The following is a 13,806-nucleotide window of genomic DNA, read 5'->3' on the forward strand; positions in this document are numbered from 1 at the left end:
AATTTACTAGAGTTGGTTTGAATTAATAGAGTTTAGCCGTTGGTGGTCTTGGTCGATGAGTAATTCCCATGACGGAGTTTTCGAGTAAATGGAGTGAGCTATCGAATCAGTTGAAGGAGTTAGACGGTGTATTTGGCTGTGAGTGGAGTTTTATGCTACAGACACAGCACCTCACCTCACTCACCCAGCACCTACAGCACACGCCAATTCACCGACGACAAGCTACCTAAATGAATCTGAAATGGATATATTTGGCTCATTCCCTCTTTCATCCATCAACGATGATGATGATGCGCTTAAAGTGGTTAATTGCACTGAATGTGCGAGACCAGTCCAGAAGTCTGCGTTACAAGTACATTTGATTAACTGTGCTCAAATGAAACAAATATCGCAGCAAAACACAGCTATAAACACAACTACGAAGAGATCTAAAATTAAGAAGGAAGATACACCAACTCGGACACCTACACCTTCTGCAGAGAGCACACACAGCACAAACAACAGAAAGAGAAGACTGAGTGATGTCTCACAGCAATCCACAACTTTGTCCGCATCCCCTCAAAAGAAGAGTCGCAAATTAGACGTCGATAAGCCGAAGAATAAGGCAGCCAACAACAAAGACAAAGAGAAGGACAAGGAGAAAGAGAAAGGCAAGAAGGACAAGGATGAGGGGCCAATAGACTTAGACAGTCAATGTGGCGTGATCAACGCCAAAGGTACGCCTTGTTCACGTAGCTTGACTTGCAAAACCCACCCTATGGGCGCTAAAAGGGCGGTTGAGGGGCGTACTAAGCCATATGACGTGCTTACGTATGAGTTTGAACTAAAGCGTAAACCTGAATTGGCTGAGAAGCCATTACCCAAGGCTGTCACGCAGTTTGAGGCGGATAGGGCGGCGAATGGGAGGAAGAAAACTGGACAATCGGAGCACACAGCGCAAACAACCACGTCCGCTCACGCTCCTATTACGCCCACAATCACACCTCGCTTACAACCACCTCACCCACCACCTATGCCTCCCAAACCAACAATAGTGGAGAAGCCAGTTGGCGTTACATCGTGGGATGATTTCAGCAAATATGATGAACCGTTGCTGCCCGCTTCAGGAATTGAGCTCGAGTTGGAAGTCACCAAGATACGCGCTGCCACGACTAGCCACCGCGCGCGTCCACTCGCAGCACCTGCTAATAGAATGGCGGGACTGGTGAAGAAAAGAGCGACACTCGGAAGATGTCTGATGAAATGTTGAAATAGAAAATATTTAAAACAGTGTACTTTTACTTGTAATCTAACGTCATCTACCACCTAATGCAGCAAAAGAGGCATAAGAATGACGATGGAGAGGAATTGAGGCCGCAGAAGCGTAAAAGGGAGGGAATGCTAGAAAGATCGCTTTCTAATTTGCAGTTGGAGAATGTTGGAGAGAATGAGAACAAGGATATTGAAATGACAAAATCCGGGAGCTATGAGGCGGATAAGAATAGAATAGTAGTCTACGATATTGATGAATATCAAAGTGACAATGAGGGCGTGGGTGATGATAATCATGCTGATAATCAACCCAAATACAAGCTACCGAAGCTTTTATCCAATACTCACGATATTATGTACAAAAGCATGTGGCAGCAGAGAAAACAAGGGGAAGGAGAGAAGCAACTTGTTTTGTATAAGCCATTGCACATACCCACGCAAGGCACGCAAGAGACGCAAGGGACTGCGACTGATACAGATGCAGTGGCCATGGAACAATGAGTATCTGAGTATCTGAATATATTCAAATGCATCTATATATTTACCTGCTCATATCAAAATTCCTAATATCACAAACTTTACCAAATGTGTCTAGCTCTTGACGGAGAATATCCGTGATTTGTTTACGTGTTTCAATTTCATCGCCTTGTCCATTTCTAAGACTATTTAGGAGAGGATCTACCGTGTACTGAATAGGATCGCCCACATCCACCGTAATATCAGCGTTGAATGACGGAATAGCCGTATAAGGTCTACCATCGACAAACACGTCATTGAACCCGGTGAGATGTATAGGGAGGATGGTGGGTGTATGCTCTGTGAGCGTGAGTACTCTACCCACGCCCCACCTGAATGGCCGCAGCGGTGAGGGTGTTATGTGTGGATTGAAATTGGGTGGAGGAACGTTAATCCTGCCTTCGGGGAACATGGACACCTGGTGAAACTCAATCAAGATATGCAACAGAGGCAGTCTATCCACCCACCCACTTGGCTTCATCGAGCAACTGGGCCGCATGAGACACGGCAGATTGATCCACACCACTCCCTCTATACGTTTCAAGCACCTGTCCAGCTTGGAAGAAGGTCCGGAAGAGAGCATTGGTGAATATTACATCGGACGCGCCTAAAGTCCACCGCCTCCATTTCGGTTTGACGAGTGTGGATAGTGGAAGTATAGCTGGCCATAGTGGATCTTCTCCGCTGTCAAGTAGTTATTAGAGGCAATTAGGAGCACACTTGGCACCCACACTGCTCTGTGATTCGTTATCGTCAATACACCGCGATCACTCGATAGCGCTGCGTTGAGCTTGTCTGCCCCTCGCACACGCAGCGATCTAGTGCCATAGCGGTAGAAGAGCTTGGCTAGGCTGCTCACTGTGAGCATTATTGGGAGTGTTAGTCTGCTGCTCGGTGGTTTTGTTGCGTATTTCATCATTCTATACGACGTCTTCCTTGTTCAGGACAAGCATGGCTACACACACGCAGACTGAAAATAGACAGCCTACGTCTATCATATTGCTGGGAATGGCTGGCAGTGGCAAATCCACCGTTCTCCAACGCCTCAACAGCTACCTTCACGCACAGAACGATGCACCATACGTAATAAACCTTGATCCAGCAGTGCGAGAACTTAACTACTCGGCGAATATCGATATAAGAGATACAGTAGACTACTCTAAAGTTATGAAGCAGTATAATTTGGGTCCCAATGGCGGTATCATCACGTCACTCAATCTATTCACAACAAAGTTTGATCAGGTGCTGGGATTGATAGAGAAGCGTAAAAACAGCGTCAACAACATTCTCATTGATACGCCTGGTCAGATTGAAATATTTACCTGGTCTGCATCCGGTGCGATAATCACAGACGCTATAGCTTCAGAGGTGCCGACGGTGATTGGGTTTGTTGTGGACACCCCACGCACAATGGCGCCAGCGACTTTCATGTCTAACATGCTTTACGCTTGTTCAATTCTTTACAAAACTCGCCTTCCACTGCTTCTGATATTCAACAAGACAGATGTACAGGATTGCTCGTTTGCGAATGAGTGGATGACTGACTTTGAGTCATTCCAGGCTGCGTTGAGCAGTAGGAGCGCTACCTCCACCCACGCCTCCACCAACCAGAACGAAGAACCTAGCTATATGAACTCGCTGATGAACTCGATGAGCTTGGTGTTGGAAGAGTTTTACGCTAATATTCGATCTGTTGGCGTCAGCGCTATGACGGGAGATGGTATGCCTGAATTCTTTGACGCTGTGGACAAGTGCAGAGGTGATTACTACAGCGACTATAAACCAGAACTCGACAGATTGCGCAAGGAGAGAGAGGAGAAGAGCGAGGCTAGCAAGCAGGATAGCATAGATAGGCTGATGAAAGATATGAAGACGGGTGGTGAGGAAGAGCAACCCATCGAATCTGATGCCAGTGAGGAAGAAGGCGAAACGTTAGATGCACAGGATATGAAAGAGAGAAGGGGTATGAATGCTACAGCTAACGACGTAGCTAATGATGATGGTACAAGCTGGCCTACAAACCGATAATTGAAATGCATTTGCTATTTATTCTCGATATCCCTCTCACGTCAGCTGCGATTAGCCTATTGATATTGTACGATTGCGTGGTGTAGATTGAGTGCGCAATATCCAACTTGTCGTTGTCGACAAGATATTGCAATAATTGGGGCAATTTAACTATCTGCTCTAGCAACACGGATTGCTTCAAATTGGTGGTGTCCTCAACATTCCCAATCAGTGCTAGTCGATCGCGTAAAGAGCTGGTAATTGGACTGAGCTCCTCTAAAGACGTCTTCATCACGGTCATATTATCAGAGGACTGTATCAGCTCGTAGTGATGATCGAAAATGAGCTGCTGGCGGGAATTCTCGAGCTGACGAATTGATTTATTAAGGCTATTCGATAGGCTGATGAGATCTTTTAAATTTAATTCTGACTTGTCGTTCACGGACATTTGGAGGTTTCCTGTATCAAACAAGGACAACCATGGTGTGTATTTACATTGAATATTCAGTGGATTCATTAAAATTCTTATTCTTATCAACAGCTCCCACTCACTCTACTCAACGCTGCACAGAATAAGCCACTGCTGGTTGAGTTGAAATCAGGCGAAACTTTCAACGGCCATTTGATAGCCTGTGACAACTACATGAATCTCACACTCAAGCAAGTCTTTCAAACCAGTCCAGATGGCGATGTTTTCTACAAAATTCCTGAGTGTTACATACGCGGTAATACCATCAAGTACATTAGAGTGGCCGACGAGCTCCTTGATCAGATAAAGGCGACACAGGACAGGGACAGAGAGCAGTTCAAGAGTCAGAGAGGTTCCAACGACAGAAGCGATAGAGGTAGGGGTAGAGGCGGTAGAGGCGGTAGAGGCAGAGGCAGAGCTAGAGGTAGAGGATCACATAACAATAACCAGTAACAGCACTAACAAAGTCATTTATATTCTACCCTACCATACTCTTCTTGCGCCCACGAAGCCTGACATCATGTAACTTGATATTCACCTTGTTCCACTCGGCATCACCTACTCTGCGTGCATAGCTGTTGAGCAGCGTTGTGTACTCTGCTTCAAACGCCGGGTGTGTGCTTCCAAACGCCCTCTCGAGAACATAGAGATCAACAGCCCTATCTTCTGCGCTGGTGTAGTGCGTGATAGGTTTGAGGGATGACAATCCAAAGTCTATGATATACACAGCATTCGGATGGTGTTTAAGGATGAGGTTCGATGTGCTATTCATGTGCATTAGCTGGTTACTTAATTGTTCAAACCACCCACGTTAAATCACCGTGTATAATCCCCGACAGATGCAATACAGCTATCTGTTCACCGACAAGCTGCATAAGCGTGTCTCTGTCAATACCTACACTCTTCATATCCAGTCTCATCCCGTCATCAGCTTTCACTTGGCCTTCGGCTTTACTCCCCAGCCACTCCCGCACACTGTATCCATCCAGCCACTCCATAGCCACCATTCCATCACGACTATCTGTGAACACCACTCGCGGCACCTGCACACCCAGCGATTCTGCTCTGTTCAGCGCCTTCACCTCCGATTGTATCCTTTGCTTATTTAAACTTCTATCCAGTGTCGCATGTCGGTATTTCTTCGGGAAGCGCCACTTGAGTATCATTGAACGCTCCTGCGATTGGCTCAAATACACCCTCTGCCGAACTGCTTAGATTGTCGCTCTATTTATACACTCCAACTAACCGCCTCCGCTCCTTGCTTTATCAGCTGCGATTCGCCCCGAAGCTCCTCGCTCGTCCTCGTATTCGCCATCACCGTTTCTATCAAGGAGTATATTAGTCGAGAGTTATTCCTCACGCTGATAAACTACACGCGAATATACTCTTTATCTGTCTCAAATATCCTTGTGATAGTGTTCTGCAACCTTCTACACTCGCATGGCCAATTGTGGCATGACGCAGGGTATGTGTATCGATTATAGGGCAAGCCCTGAGTTACAAAAGCCATTGAAAACCATTGCCTCCTCAAAACATCTTTATGATTGCTTGGATCTTTAGATGTCCATCACATTACGATACTATTCCTTGAGATGCTAGGATTAATCTCAGCGACCGTTTTATAGGGTTTTGTCAGCCCAGCTGTTTTGTCGTGGCTTTAAACCTAAGCACAGCAAACGCTCCCAAACTTGTGTGTTGCACAAATAATAAATCAACACTGATTCACAGTACTCACTACTATACTCTTTTTGAGGCCATGGTAAAGAAGCAAATGTGTTGAATGGAGCGTGTTTATTTGACTGGAAAATTTTCAAGTTTCACCATGACCGTTCCACGTGGTCCACATGTTTGTGTCACCAAACATACATACTATCTTCAGCTCTGCAGCTCTAACTAATTTTCAATTACTCTTTCAACCCCATTATTTTAAACTTTGAAATGCACCTTGTCTACCCAAACCCCCGATTTCACAGTTTTGATGACCCCCACTTCTCTATAGCTAGTTCTCTTCTTCAAATTATAAAGTGAGGCGAAATCGCAATAACAGTTCCCTTGTGCCATGTTCGAGTCCTGTAGACGCCACGCATGTAAACCGTTTGTCGCAGATATTGAGCCGAATAACTGATATTTTTAGGTATTTGTAGTATCCAAAATGCATAATGCTTTGGATTCATCTATTAAGCGCGTTAAATCCTCTGTATCTATCATACAGGTGCTTCAGAGTGATTTCGGACCATTGCTTCCGACCAGCGTGTAGGGCGCAAGTCGGAGCTCCAGGGATCTAACTCTGACAAAATCATACTCATCTAATCCAGAGCAACCAAGGAACCTCTTTTATTTGGAGATCGTCAAAAGTCGTAAATCACCATCTAAGATGGTGGATATTGAGCGTAGGGTTGAGATGAGGACTTACTTGAAATGCTGAAATTGTCATACTAATGATGGTCTTGCTAGACTGTTCAAATTGGCAATAAATGGTATCCTTGCGTTCACCTTCTCACTTTATTGGCTATTTGTAGGTTGAGCTGAGCATATTCAATGAAATGGATAGAGCTGCACTATCTATAAAATTCTAAAGAGCTGTAGCACACATTCAAACCCGTCTGCTATCCTTTGAAATCGGTGATTTAAGTCGCAGATAAAGTATTTCCGCATCACAAAGAGGGCAGAGTTGTTGAAATGAGTTCATACATTTGAAGATAACTCGTTAAAGCAAATAAACATGAGACATTAAAAAACTGGTTAGACAGTACATGTAAGTCACACATATCTTCTCCCTTCTTGCAGCTTGCTAATGATGGTGGGATGTTCATATTTCCAATATGATCCATCTGGGTAAGTATATTTTTCGATCGATTCCTGATGCATTTCGATGCTATTGTGGGAATGTGAGACTAGCAATGGGAATCCAAAACAACCCACCTATATCCACAACTTTTGTCCAGAGGTGCATTATATCTGCCATGTGAATTGACGCTTACCGGATACTTGAAGTGTTCGTGTAGATGGTCGACCCACTCGACAACGTTGCGATCGAATGTGGGTGCTATGGAAATGAAATCGATCATGGACAAGTGAACAACGTATTCACACAACCCGACACCACCAGCATGAGGACATACTTGAGAGTATTGAGTGTTAGTGAAGTGCGAGATTGAGGCTGAAACGATTTTGCCTACCTGGTACACCGAACTTGGCAGCCAACAGCATCACTGCTAGGCATTCATTAACTCCAGCGAGACGACATGCATCTATTTGGAGAACATCTATAGCTCCTGCTTGAAGAAGCTGCTTGAATAGAACCCTGTTTGCGCAGTGTTCTCCAGTAGCTACTCCGATTCCGATATCTTTCAACCCTTTGCGTATTCTAGCATGACCCAAGACATCATCAGGCATTGTGGGTTCTTCAATGAACCATGGTTTACATTGCTCGAGTTTCTTGACGTACGCTATAGCCTCTTCGACATCCCAAACTTGGTTTGCATCAATCATTAAGACGTTGCCTGTGAATCAACGTGAGCAGGATAGACCAATTGCTTCTCAACTCACCAGTGGGACCTGCATTCTTCCCTTCAATAGTCTTAGCGTGTACCCGCTTATCCTTGTTCTGATACTGAGGATCGTCGATGATATCTCTGATCACCTTGGCTCGAGCCAAGTCATCATCCACTGAAACGCCGACTTTAAGTTTAAAATGGTTGAAGCCAAGATCGAGTGCCTCTTTTGTGAGTCTCTGAACCTTGTCGGTGGTGTAACCCATCCAACCGACACTAGTAGAATAAGCTCTTAAACCTTCTTGTAAAGCTCTTTTCTCGCGCTCAGTTTTGGTTGACTGCCTCTCGTGCAGCATTTGGACAGCTTCTTCAGGTGTAAGAGCATCGCTGAGGTATTTGAGAGAGCTACACTTGACAATCTCTTCAGGAGTCATGTCAACGATAAGCTTCCACAGAGGCTTATTGCGAGATCTAGCGTACATATCCCAAACAGCATTGGCTACAGCCCCAGTCGCAAGATGAATAACACCCTTTTCTGGACCAATCCATCGAAGTTGACTGTCTGAGGTCAGAAGCTCCCACATAGCACCCATGTCAGAGAAAAGGCTCTCTATAGGCATACCGACGAGCTTATCTGAGAGCTGTTTGATAGCTTCGATGACTATATCGTTTCCTTTACCGATAGTGAAAGTCATTCCAAATCCTTTGAGGGTATCAGAGGCAGCAGCATTAGAATCAGCATTGGGAGTAGTATTGAGGATGACATAAGCAGCAGAGTAATTGCAATCAGTGTTCATTGCGTCAGTGCCATCGCTGAGACGCGGTTGAGATAAGAGGGAGATGTGTAGGAACAACGCACCCAGAGAGAGAGGTGGGAAAGCGAATATCGTGAGTAGAATAGCCAGTAATAATAGACATGCTTGTGATAATGATGGTTGAGGTTCCTGTCGATTGCGCTTAAATAGGCGGTGCTTCGTGGCATCATTCGACCGAGAGATAATCGGGGTTGATTAAGGGCTGAATTGAATTATAATCTTGATTTTGCGAACGATAGGATTTAATTTGATATTTAATAGCAGATGATATCTGCTGGAGTCGGTTGAATGATGGGACGAAGAGGTAGCAGCCAGTAAGGAGTAATCTATGACATTGAAATGACGCAGTACTACTCAATGAGCACGATAAGAATTTGAATAATCGTACGACATCGTTGCTCTCTTGAACATAACACATCACAGTGAATTAGAATTATGAAATTTATTTTGGTAGCTATAGCCGCGTTAATCGCTAATACCGTGGCTACTATCGACTTAGTCAAAACACGTATCCACGGTGTGGATGAATTGGGTTCGGATGTCCATCACTCGTCTTTTGGCAGCAGCGTGCAGTTGGAGCGAGACGCGAATGTGCAATACACCTTCTACACAGCTGCAGATGGAGACACAGTCACACCACACAAATCCATCATCAGCTTCATCGATTACGCAACTGGGCAGTACTGGGAAGACGTCGTTAGTATTCGAGATTCTGATGGCAGGGGTAGATACACGTTGAGAACAGTCAAATTCCCACTCAAAGCGAGCAACTGTCTTGTTAGGTTGTTCGTCGCAGCCAATGGCGAAAGCAGCGCATTTGATATTGGCACGCTTTCTTTTTCTGAAGACGCAGCAGCGGAAACAACAACCGAAAGCAAGACACCAGAAAAATCTATCCTTGCACCACTCCCTGAGATAACACACACATTCAAAACTGAACCAAAACATACACCTCTAGCTATCAGTGGGTTGGCTGCTATATTCATCAATGGATTACCTTTGCTTGTGCTTCTAGGAGCTGTAAGTTAAGCGTGTGATGTTTAATCTCAACTAACGTAACACCCCCTCAGATATCATACATCCCGCTCAACCTCAGACAATCTCACAGCAATCTCGCTTTCATTGGCACTATAATAGCCTTTGAAGGTCTCCTGCTTACATACTGGGTCAAGCTGACACTATTTCAATTCATACCATTCGCTGTGCTCAACGGTCTTGCTCTCTTCGTATCGGGAAATCGAGCTTTAAGAGTATTAAAGAAGAGGCGCGAGGTAGCGTAAAACATTTGTATTTCATTTACTCAAAATGCATTGATACTCTTCTCACCGCACTTTCAATGTCCACTTGGAGAACAATCGCAGCGCTGCCGGAGCATCTGCAGCCAGTCGGCAGTGAAACTATAGACAGACTGCGATTCATGCATCTCATCGAATATGCCAAAACACAAAAGAGAACTGGCTGGCTGAGAAGTGGCGTGAATGGTGCAGAGAGTATCAGCGACCATATGTGGAGAATGTCGATAATGAGTTTGGTGTGTGCTGACGAACGCATCGATCACATCAAGTAGGCTGCTATCATTACACTTAGGCCATTTCTAATGCCCCCTTAGAGCTTCGCAGATGGCCATAGTCCACGATATAGCTGAATGCATGTGAGGATGGCCTGATTAGCAAAAAATATTGGCCTCGCTTACTCTTCCTCTTTATAGTGTCGGTGACATAGCCCCTTCTGATAACATAACAAAACCAGTGAAGAATAATCTTGAAAGGGTGCGTTACATTTACGTCGTGCCATAATCTCACCAGCCTCATAGCAAGCTATGAATGACATAGTGCATAAATATCTCCATGGAAGTTATCAGGCGAGATACTTGATGGCTATTTGGGAGGTGAGTGTTCAAAACACTCATTGCGTCATTCACATTACGCAGGAATACGAGCAGCAGTCTTCCGCTGAATCCACCTTTGTCAAAGATCTCGACAGACTTGAAATGTGTCTGCAGGCATTCGAATACGAAAGGATACAAAACATCAATCTAAACGGTTTTTATACATCACTAGAAAGCATTAAAAACGATCAAGTAAGAATATATGCGGAGCTGCTGATCCAAGAAAGGAAACATTTGTTCAATATTACTTGATAGCATCTACTTATCATTCCCGTCGACTTGATTGGCGTCATCGATTGCCTCCTCTATAATAGCCCCAGCTTCCCGTGTGGCTAACCATGCCTCTTCTGTCTTTGTGAGATTTTCTGCAGCTGCTACACCCTTTAATATACTAAGTTCACGTTTCTTGTGTTCTGTGCGACGAAGTTGACGGAGCATAAAGTCCTTGATGGAGATGAGTGGTGTGTCATTGGGAATTCTCGGTAGAGTCTGCTACTGTTAGCTCAACAAGTGCCGTCAATATTCAGCCTACCTCTAAGAAATTGAGATGCAAAGCTTGTGATCCTAGTAATGATGCTATCTCAGCAGAAAACACATCTCCATCAGCCATATAAACGTCCAATAAGATCCGCAAGAGGTGGCTTCGTAAAGGCGGCGCCACTGCCACCATTGAAGTGCGTGCCAGAGCAACGAGCCAACAGTTGGAGAGGTGCGAATTGTCTATGCACTTTCTCGCCAAGCTACCGCTCAATATATAACCAGGAAAGGCGCAATAATGCTGCGATGTAAATGTGTCTCTCAAGTTCCTTGCTAGTATATTTAAAGCTGCACTATGTTGCTCGAGCTGTGAATGGGCGTTAGCATGAGGTTGTCACACTTGCATGCTAAACACTTACCTTTCCAAGAATTACAGCCTTCTCGAATAACAACGTGCTCTCAGTGAAAGGGTGTAAAGCTGTTTCAATAGAATTCCAGTCAAGGTCGCTGGCCATCTGTAAAAAAAGGAGTAATTTGAGACGAGAGATGATAGCATTCTTGGTCATTGGAGAGATTTCAGTGGTATCCAAAACTGCTGTGACATATTGAGCGTATGACTGATCGTGCTTCTGCAACTTGTACTCCTCAATCAATCTCCACATATCCCCACTTATGTTACTGTCCTTCAATGCTTCGACGACATTCCCAATGAGCATGTCAAGAAGAGCCTGTCGCATTCCCGTATCTTCTCTGTTGCGCGCCAAGACGAGAATCTCAAGGTACTCCTGCTCAGCCACCTTGTCAGTCCGCCCAAGGGCTTCAAGTAATATTCCTTCGTCGATCGAAGTTCGCGGATGAGACGACAGCACTTGCAGACCAGCATTCCTGTCATACAAAATGAGCCATAAGCCGTACTCAAGTAATAGATCCGCCTCTTCGACTCTGTTCAACAGCCGTATGATATCCCTAAGTGGATCAACCACGTCCTTATCAACGATTGTTTGTTCAATAAATCTTTTGTGTATTTTGATAGCCTCTTTGATGTCTCCATGAGATTCATAGAGGCGGGATAGTGCAGCGTATCTGCCATATCTGGTGAACCAAGGCTCAGCAATGGGTAGCAAGATGTTGTTGGAATTGTTTATAAACACGTTCAAAGCATTCCTATCTTTATCCGACCTCTCAGCAAATATAATAGCCAAGCACGTATCTAAAATCATGTCTGTATATGACTCTGATTCATGATAAGTCGCCTGCCTTGCTCGCCTCCTCCGTCTATGCTCCTTGCTGAGACATTCAAGTAGCATGCTTCTTGCATTTTCCATCAATGAGTCGTAAAGTTGTCGAACTGGCTCGTCGCTCTCAACGTTTAAATACGGCGAGTAGTTTTTTTCAAGATTGCCAACGATAAGGTCTTTTATTGTACGAGGTATATTTTCAATAAGATTGGCAATCCCCAAAGGAATCTTGACAAACTCATCCGGGTCGAATAAACCAGCGGTGAGGTCAGGAAACCAGCTGAGGATGAGGCGAATGTCACATTGGGATTTAGAGAATAGAGCAGAGGCATCACTGAAGGATGTCGATCTAAATAGCTGGAGGGCTGCGTAAAGGTGAATGTAGTAACTTTCGAGTGAATCTGTAGGCAGACTGTTGGCGAGAGATAACGCCTGCTGTCTGGCGTTGTCGTTCTCCATATCCAGGAGGTATATTGATTGGTCGAAGATTGAGGGAGGAATGAAAGCGTGTATGCTGCCAGTGTCAGTTGCCAAGATGACTTGGGTCGATTCAAGCTGGGAAGAGGAGTTTGAAGGGCGGTTTGAAGCGTTTGAGTAGTCTACAGAGGTATTCAACAAAGGAAAAGAAACAAAGTGTAGCTGATTGGGTATTGATTGAGGAATGCTTAGACCGAGTGGAGTGGATTGGAGGAACATGGGATGTAAATGAGATAGGGATAGAGAATGAATAAGAGAATGTGTAATTGTGGAGTGGATCTGCAGAGTGTTGTTGCTCAGAAGGGTGAATAAGTGAGGGGATTGGTGCACAATGGATTTTATGGTTGAAGGGAATTGAAGAGGGCCGTGTTTGGGTTCACCAGAGTACGAGTCGATGAAGACACCAACAGCACCCAAATCGTTATGCGTAATCATTAAAAACTCGTCAGCGTCATCGATAGAGGTGATGGACGGAGAGCCTTCAAAGGGCAATAAGGGGAGGAGTACGGAGTTAGTGAGGTTGAGGAGGCTATACGTGTTTGCAGTATCAGCCAAGCAAATGACGTCATTGTTTATAGCTGAGTCTAAGTGAAGAGAAGGCAAAGGTAGTTCGTTGATGACGGTGAGTCTTGGACTGAGTTTGAGACGACCGATGCTGGACTGTCTGATGACTACGATTGAGTTGCTAGATTGAAGGAGTTTAATAACGTTTCTGATATTTGATTTCTGTGGGTTGTAGCCGTTCAAGTGGTATAAGACACCATCTGTATCGAGCATAACGAGCGAATTGTTGAATTGTAGAATCTGTTTAGGCGTAAAATCGAGGTTGATGTTATTGTACGTGTTATGCCTATAAGACTGGAATTGAAGCTGATTGGTCGATCCAACAATCAGCGAATCATCTGCAAGCTGGGTCAGGGATGCAGAGGATGTAGCAATAGAACCGACTAAAATGGTACAAGATATTTATTGGTTTCGTTGTGTTTGTGAAATTATTCAGCTTGAATGGCTTGAGCATCTGATGGTCGTTGGTTGTTAAGCCATACGCTATATTGCTGCCTATGTAACGCTTGAATTACATCTTGGTGCTTTATAGACTCTCTAAACTTAGGTTCCATCAGTAAATCCAAGTTGTGTAAGCAGTGCGGGTATGTTATGAATTTGATGTATTCGG

General features: G+C 44.6%; 8 protein-coding genes across 8 annotated transcripts; 4 read left to right on the plus strand and 4 right to left on the minus strand.

Annotated features, from left to right (window-relative positions):
• Positions 1-68: 68 nt before the first annotated feature.
• J056_004197 (SAGA-associated factor 73) lies at positions 69-1,752 on the plus strand (the record flags this gene model as incomplete). The annotated part of the gene is made up of 3 exons (XM_009269398.1): positions 69-138; positions 189-1,204; positions 1,315-1,752. The coding sequence occupies 3 exons, from the start codon at positions 69-71 to the stop codon at positions 1,750-1,752; spliced, it is 1,524 nt and encodes a 507-aa protein (XP_009267673.1).
• A 40-nt stretch (positions 1,753-1,792) lies between these two features.
• J056_004198 (Tafazzin) lies at positions 1,793-2,683 on the minus strand (the record flags this gene model as incomplete). Its single annotated transcript, XM_009269399.1, has 3 exons — positions 1,793-2,185; positions 2,235-2,451; positions 2,499-2,683. The coding sequence occupies 3 exons, from the start codon at positions 2,681-2,683 to the stop codon at positions 1,793-1,795; spliced, it is 795 nt and encodes a 264-aa protein (XP_009267674.1).
• Positions 2,684-2,718: 35 nt separating this feature from the next.
• On the plus strand, positions 2,719-4,696 carry J056_004199 (GTPase npa3; the record flags this gene model as incomplete). Its single annotated transcript, XM_009269400.1, has 2 exons — positions 2,719-3,753; positions 4,316-4,696. 2 exons carry the CDS (start codon positions 2,719-2,721, stop codon positions 4,694-4,696), a joined length of 1,416 nt encoding a protein of 471 aa, XP_009267675.1.
• Positions 4,697-4,721: 25 nt separating this feature from the next.
• J056_004200 (Serine/threonine-protein kinase BUD32) lies at positions 4,722-5,558 on the minus strand (the record flags this gene model as incomplete). Its single annotated transcript, XM_009269401.1, has 3 exons — positions 4,722-5,007; positions 5,054-5,442; positions 5,490-5,558. The coding sequence occupies 3 exons, from the start codon at positions 5,556-5,558 to the stop codon at positions 4,722-4,724; spliced, it is 744 nt and encodes a 247-aa protein (XP_009267676.1).
• Positions 5,559-7,003: 1,445 nt separating this feature from the next.
• Positions 7,004-8,655, minus strand: J056_004201 (uncharacterized protein; the record flags this gene model as incomplete). The annotated part of the gene is made up of 5 exons (XM_009269402.1): positions 7,004-7,118; positions 7,166-7,364; positions 7,423-7,746; positions 7,793-8,550; positions 8,597-8,655. 5 exons carry the CDS (start codon positions 8,653-8,655, stop codon positions 7,004-7,006), a joined length of 1,455 nt encoding a protein of 484 aa, XP_009267677.1.
• Positions 8,656-8,987: 332 nt separating this feature from the next.
• J056_004202 (Dolichyl-diphosphooligosaccharide--protein glycosyltransferase subunit 2) lies at positions 8,988-9,832 on the plus strand (the record flags this gene model as incomplete). Its single annotated transcript, XM_009269403.1, has 2 exons — positions 8,988-9,572; positions 9,623-9,832. The coding sequence occupies 2 exons, from the start codon at positions 8,988-8,990 to the stop codon at positions 9,830-9,832; spliced, it is 795 nt and encodes a 264-aa protein (XP_009267678.1).
• A 56-nt stretch (positions 9,833-9,888) lies between these two features.
• J056_004203 (HD domain-containing protein 2) lies at positions 9,889-10,622 on the plus strand (the record flags this gene model as incomplete). Its single annotated transcript, XM_009269404.1, has 6 exons — positions 9,889-10,115; positions 10,162-10,203; positions 10,261-10,321; positions 10,366-10,440; positions 10,483-10,544; positions 10,613-10,622. The coding sequence occupies 6 exons, from the start codon at positions 9,889-9,891 to the stop codon at positions 10,620-10,622; spliced, it is 477 nt and encodes a 158-aa protein (XP_009267679.1).
• A 76-nt stretch (positions 10,623-10,698) lies between these two features.
• Positions 10,699-13,650, minus strand: J056_004204 (Transforming growth factor-beta receptor-associated protein 1-like protein; the record flags this gene model as incomplete). The annotated part of the gene is made up of 4 exons (XM_009269405.1): positions 10,699-10,929; positions 10,973-11,284; positions 11,337-13,534; positions 13,581-13,650. The coding sequence occupies 4 exons, from the start codon at positions 13,648-13,650 to the stop codon at positions 10,699-10,701; spliced, it is 2,811 nt and encodes a 936-aa protein (XP_009267680.1).
• Between the last annotated feature and the right edge of the window lie 156 nt (positions 13,651-13,806).

The sequence above is a fragment of the Wallemia ichthyophaga genome (assembly GCF_000400465.1).
Source record: "Wallemia ichthyophaga EXF-994 unplaced genomic scaffold scaffold7, whole genome shotgun sequence".
NCBI lineage: Eukaryota > Fungi > Basidiomycota > Wallemiomycetes > Wallemiales > Wallemiaceae > Wallemia > Wallemia ichthyophaga.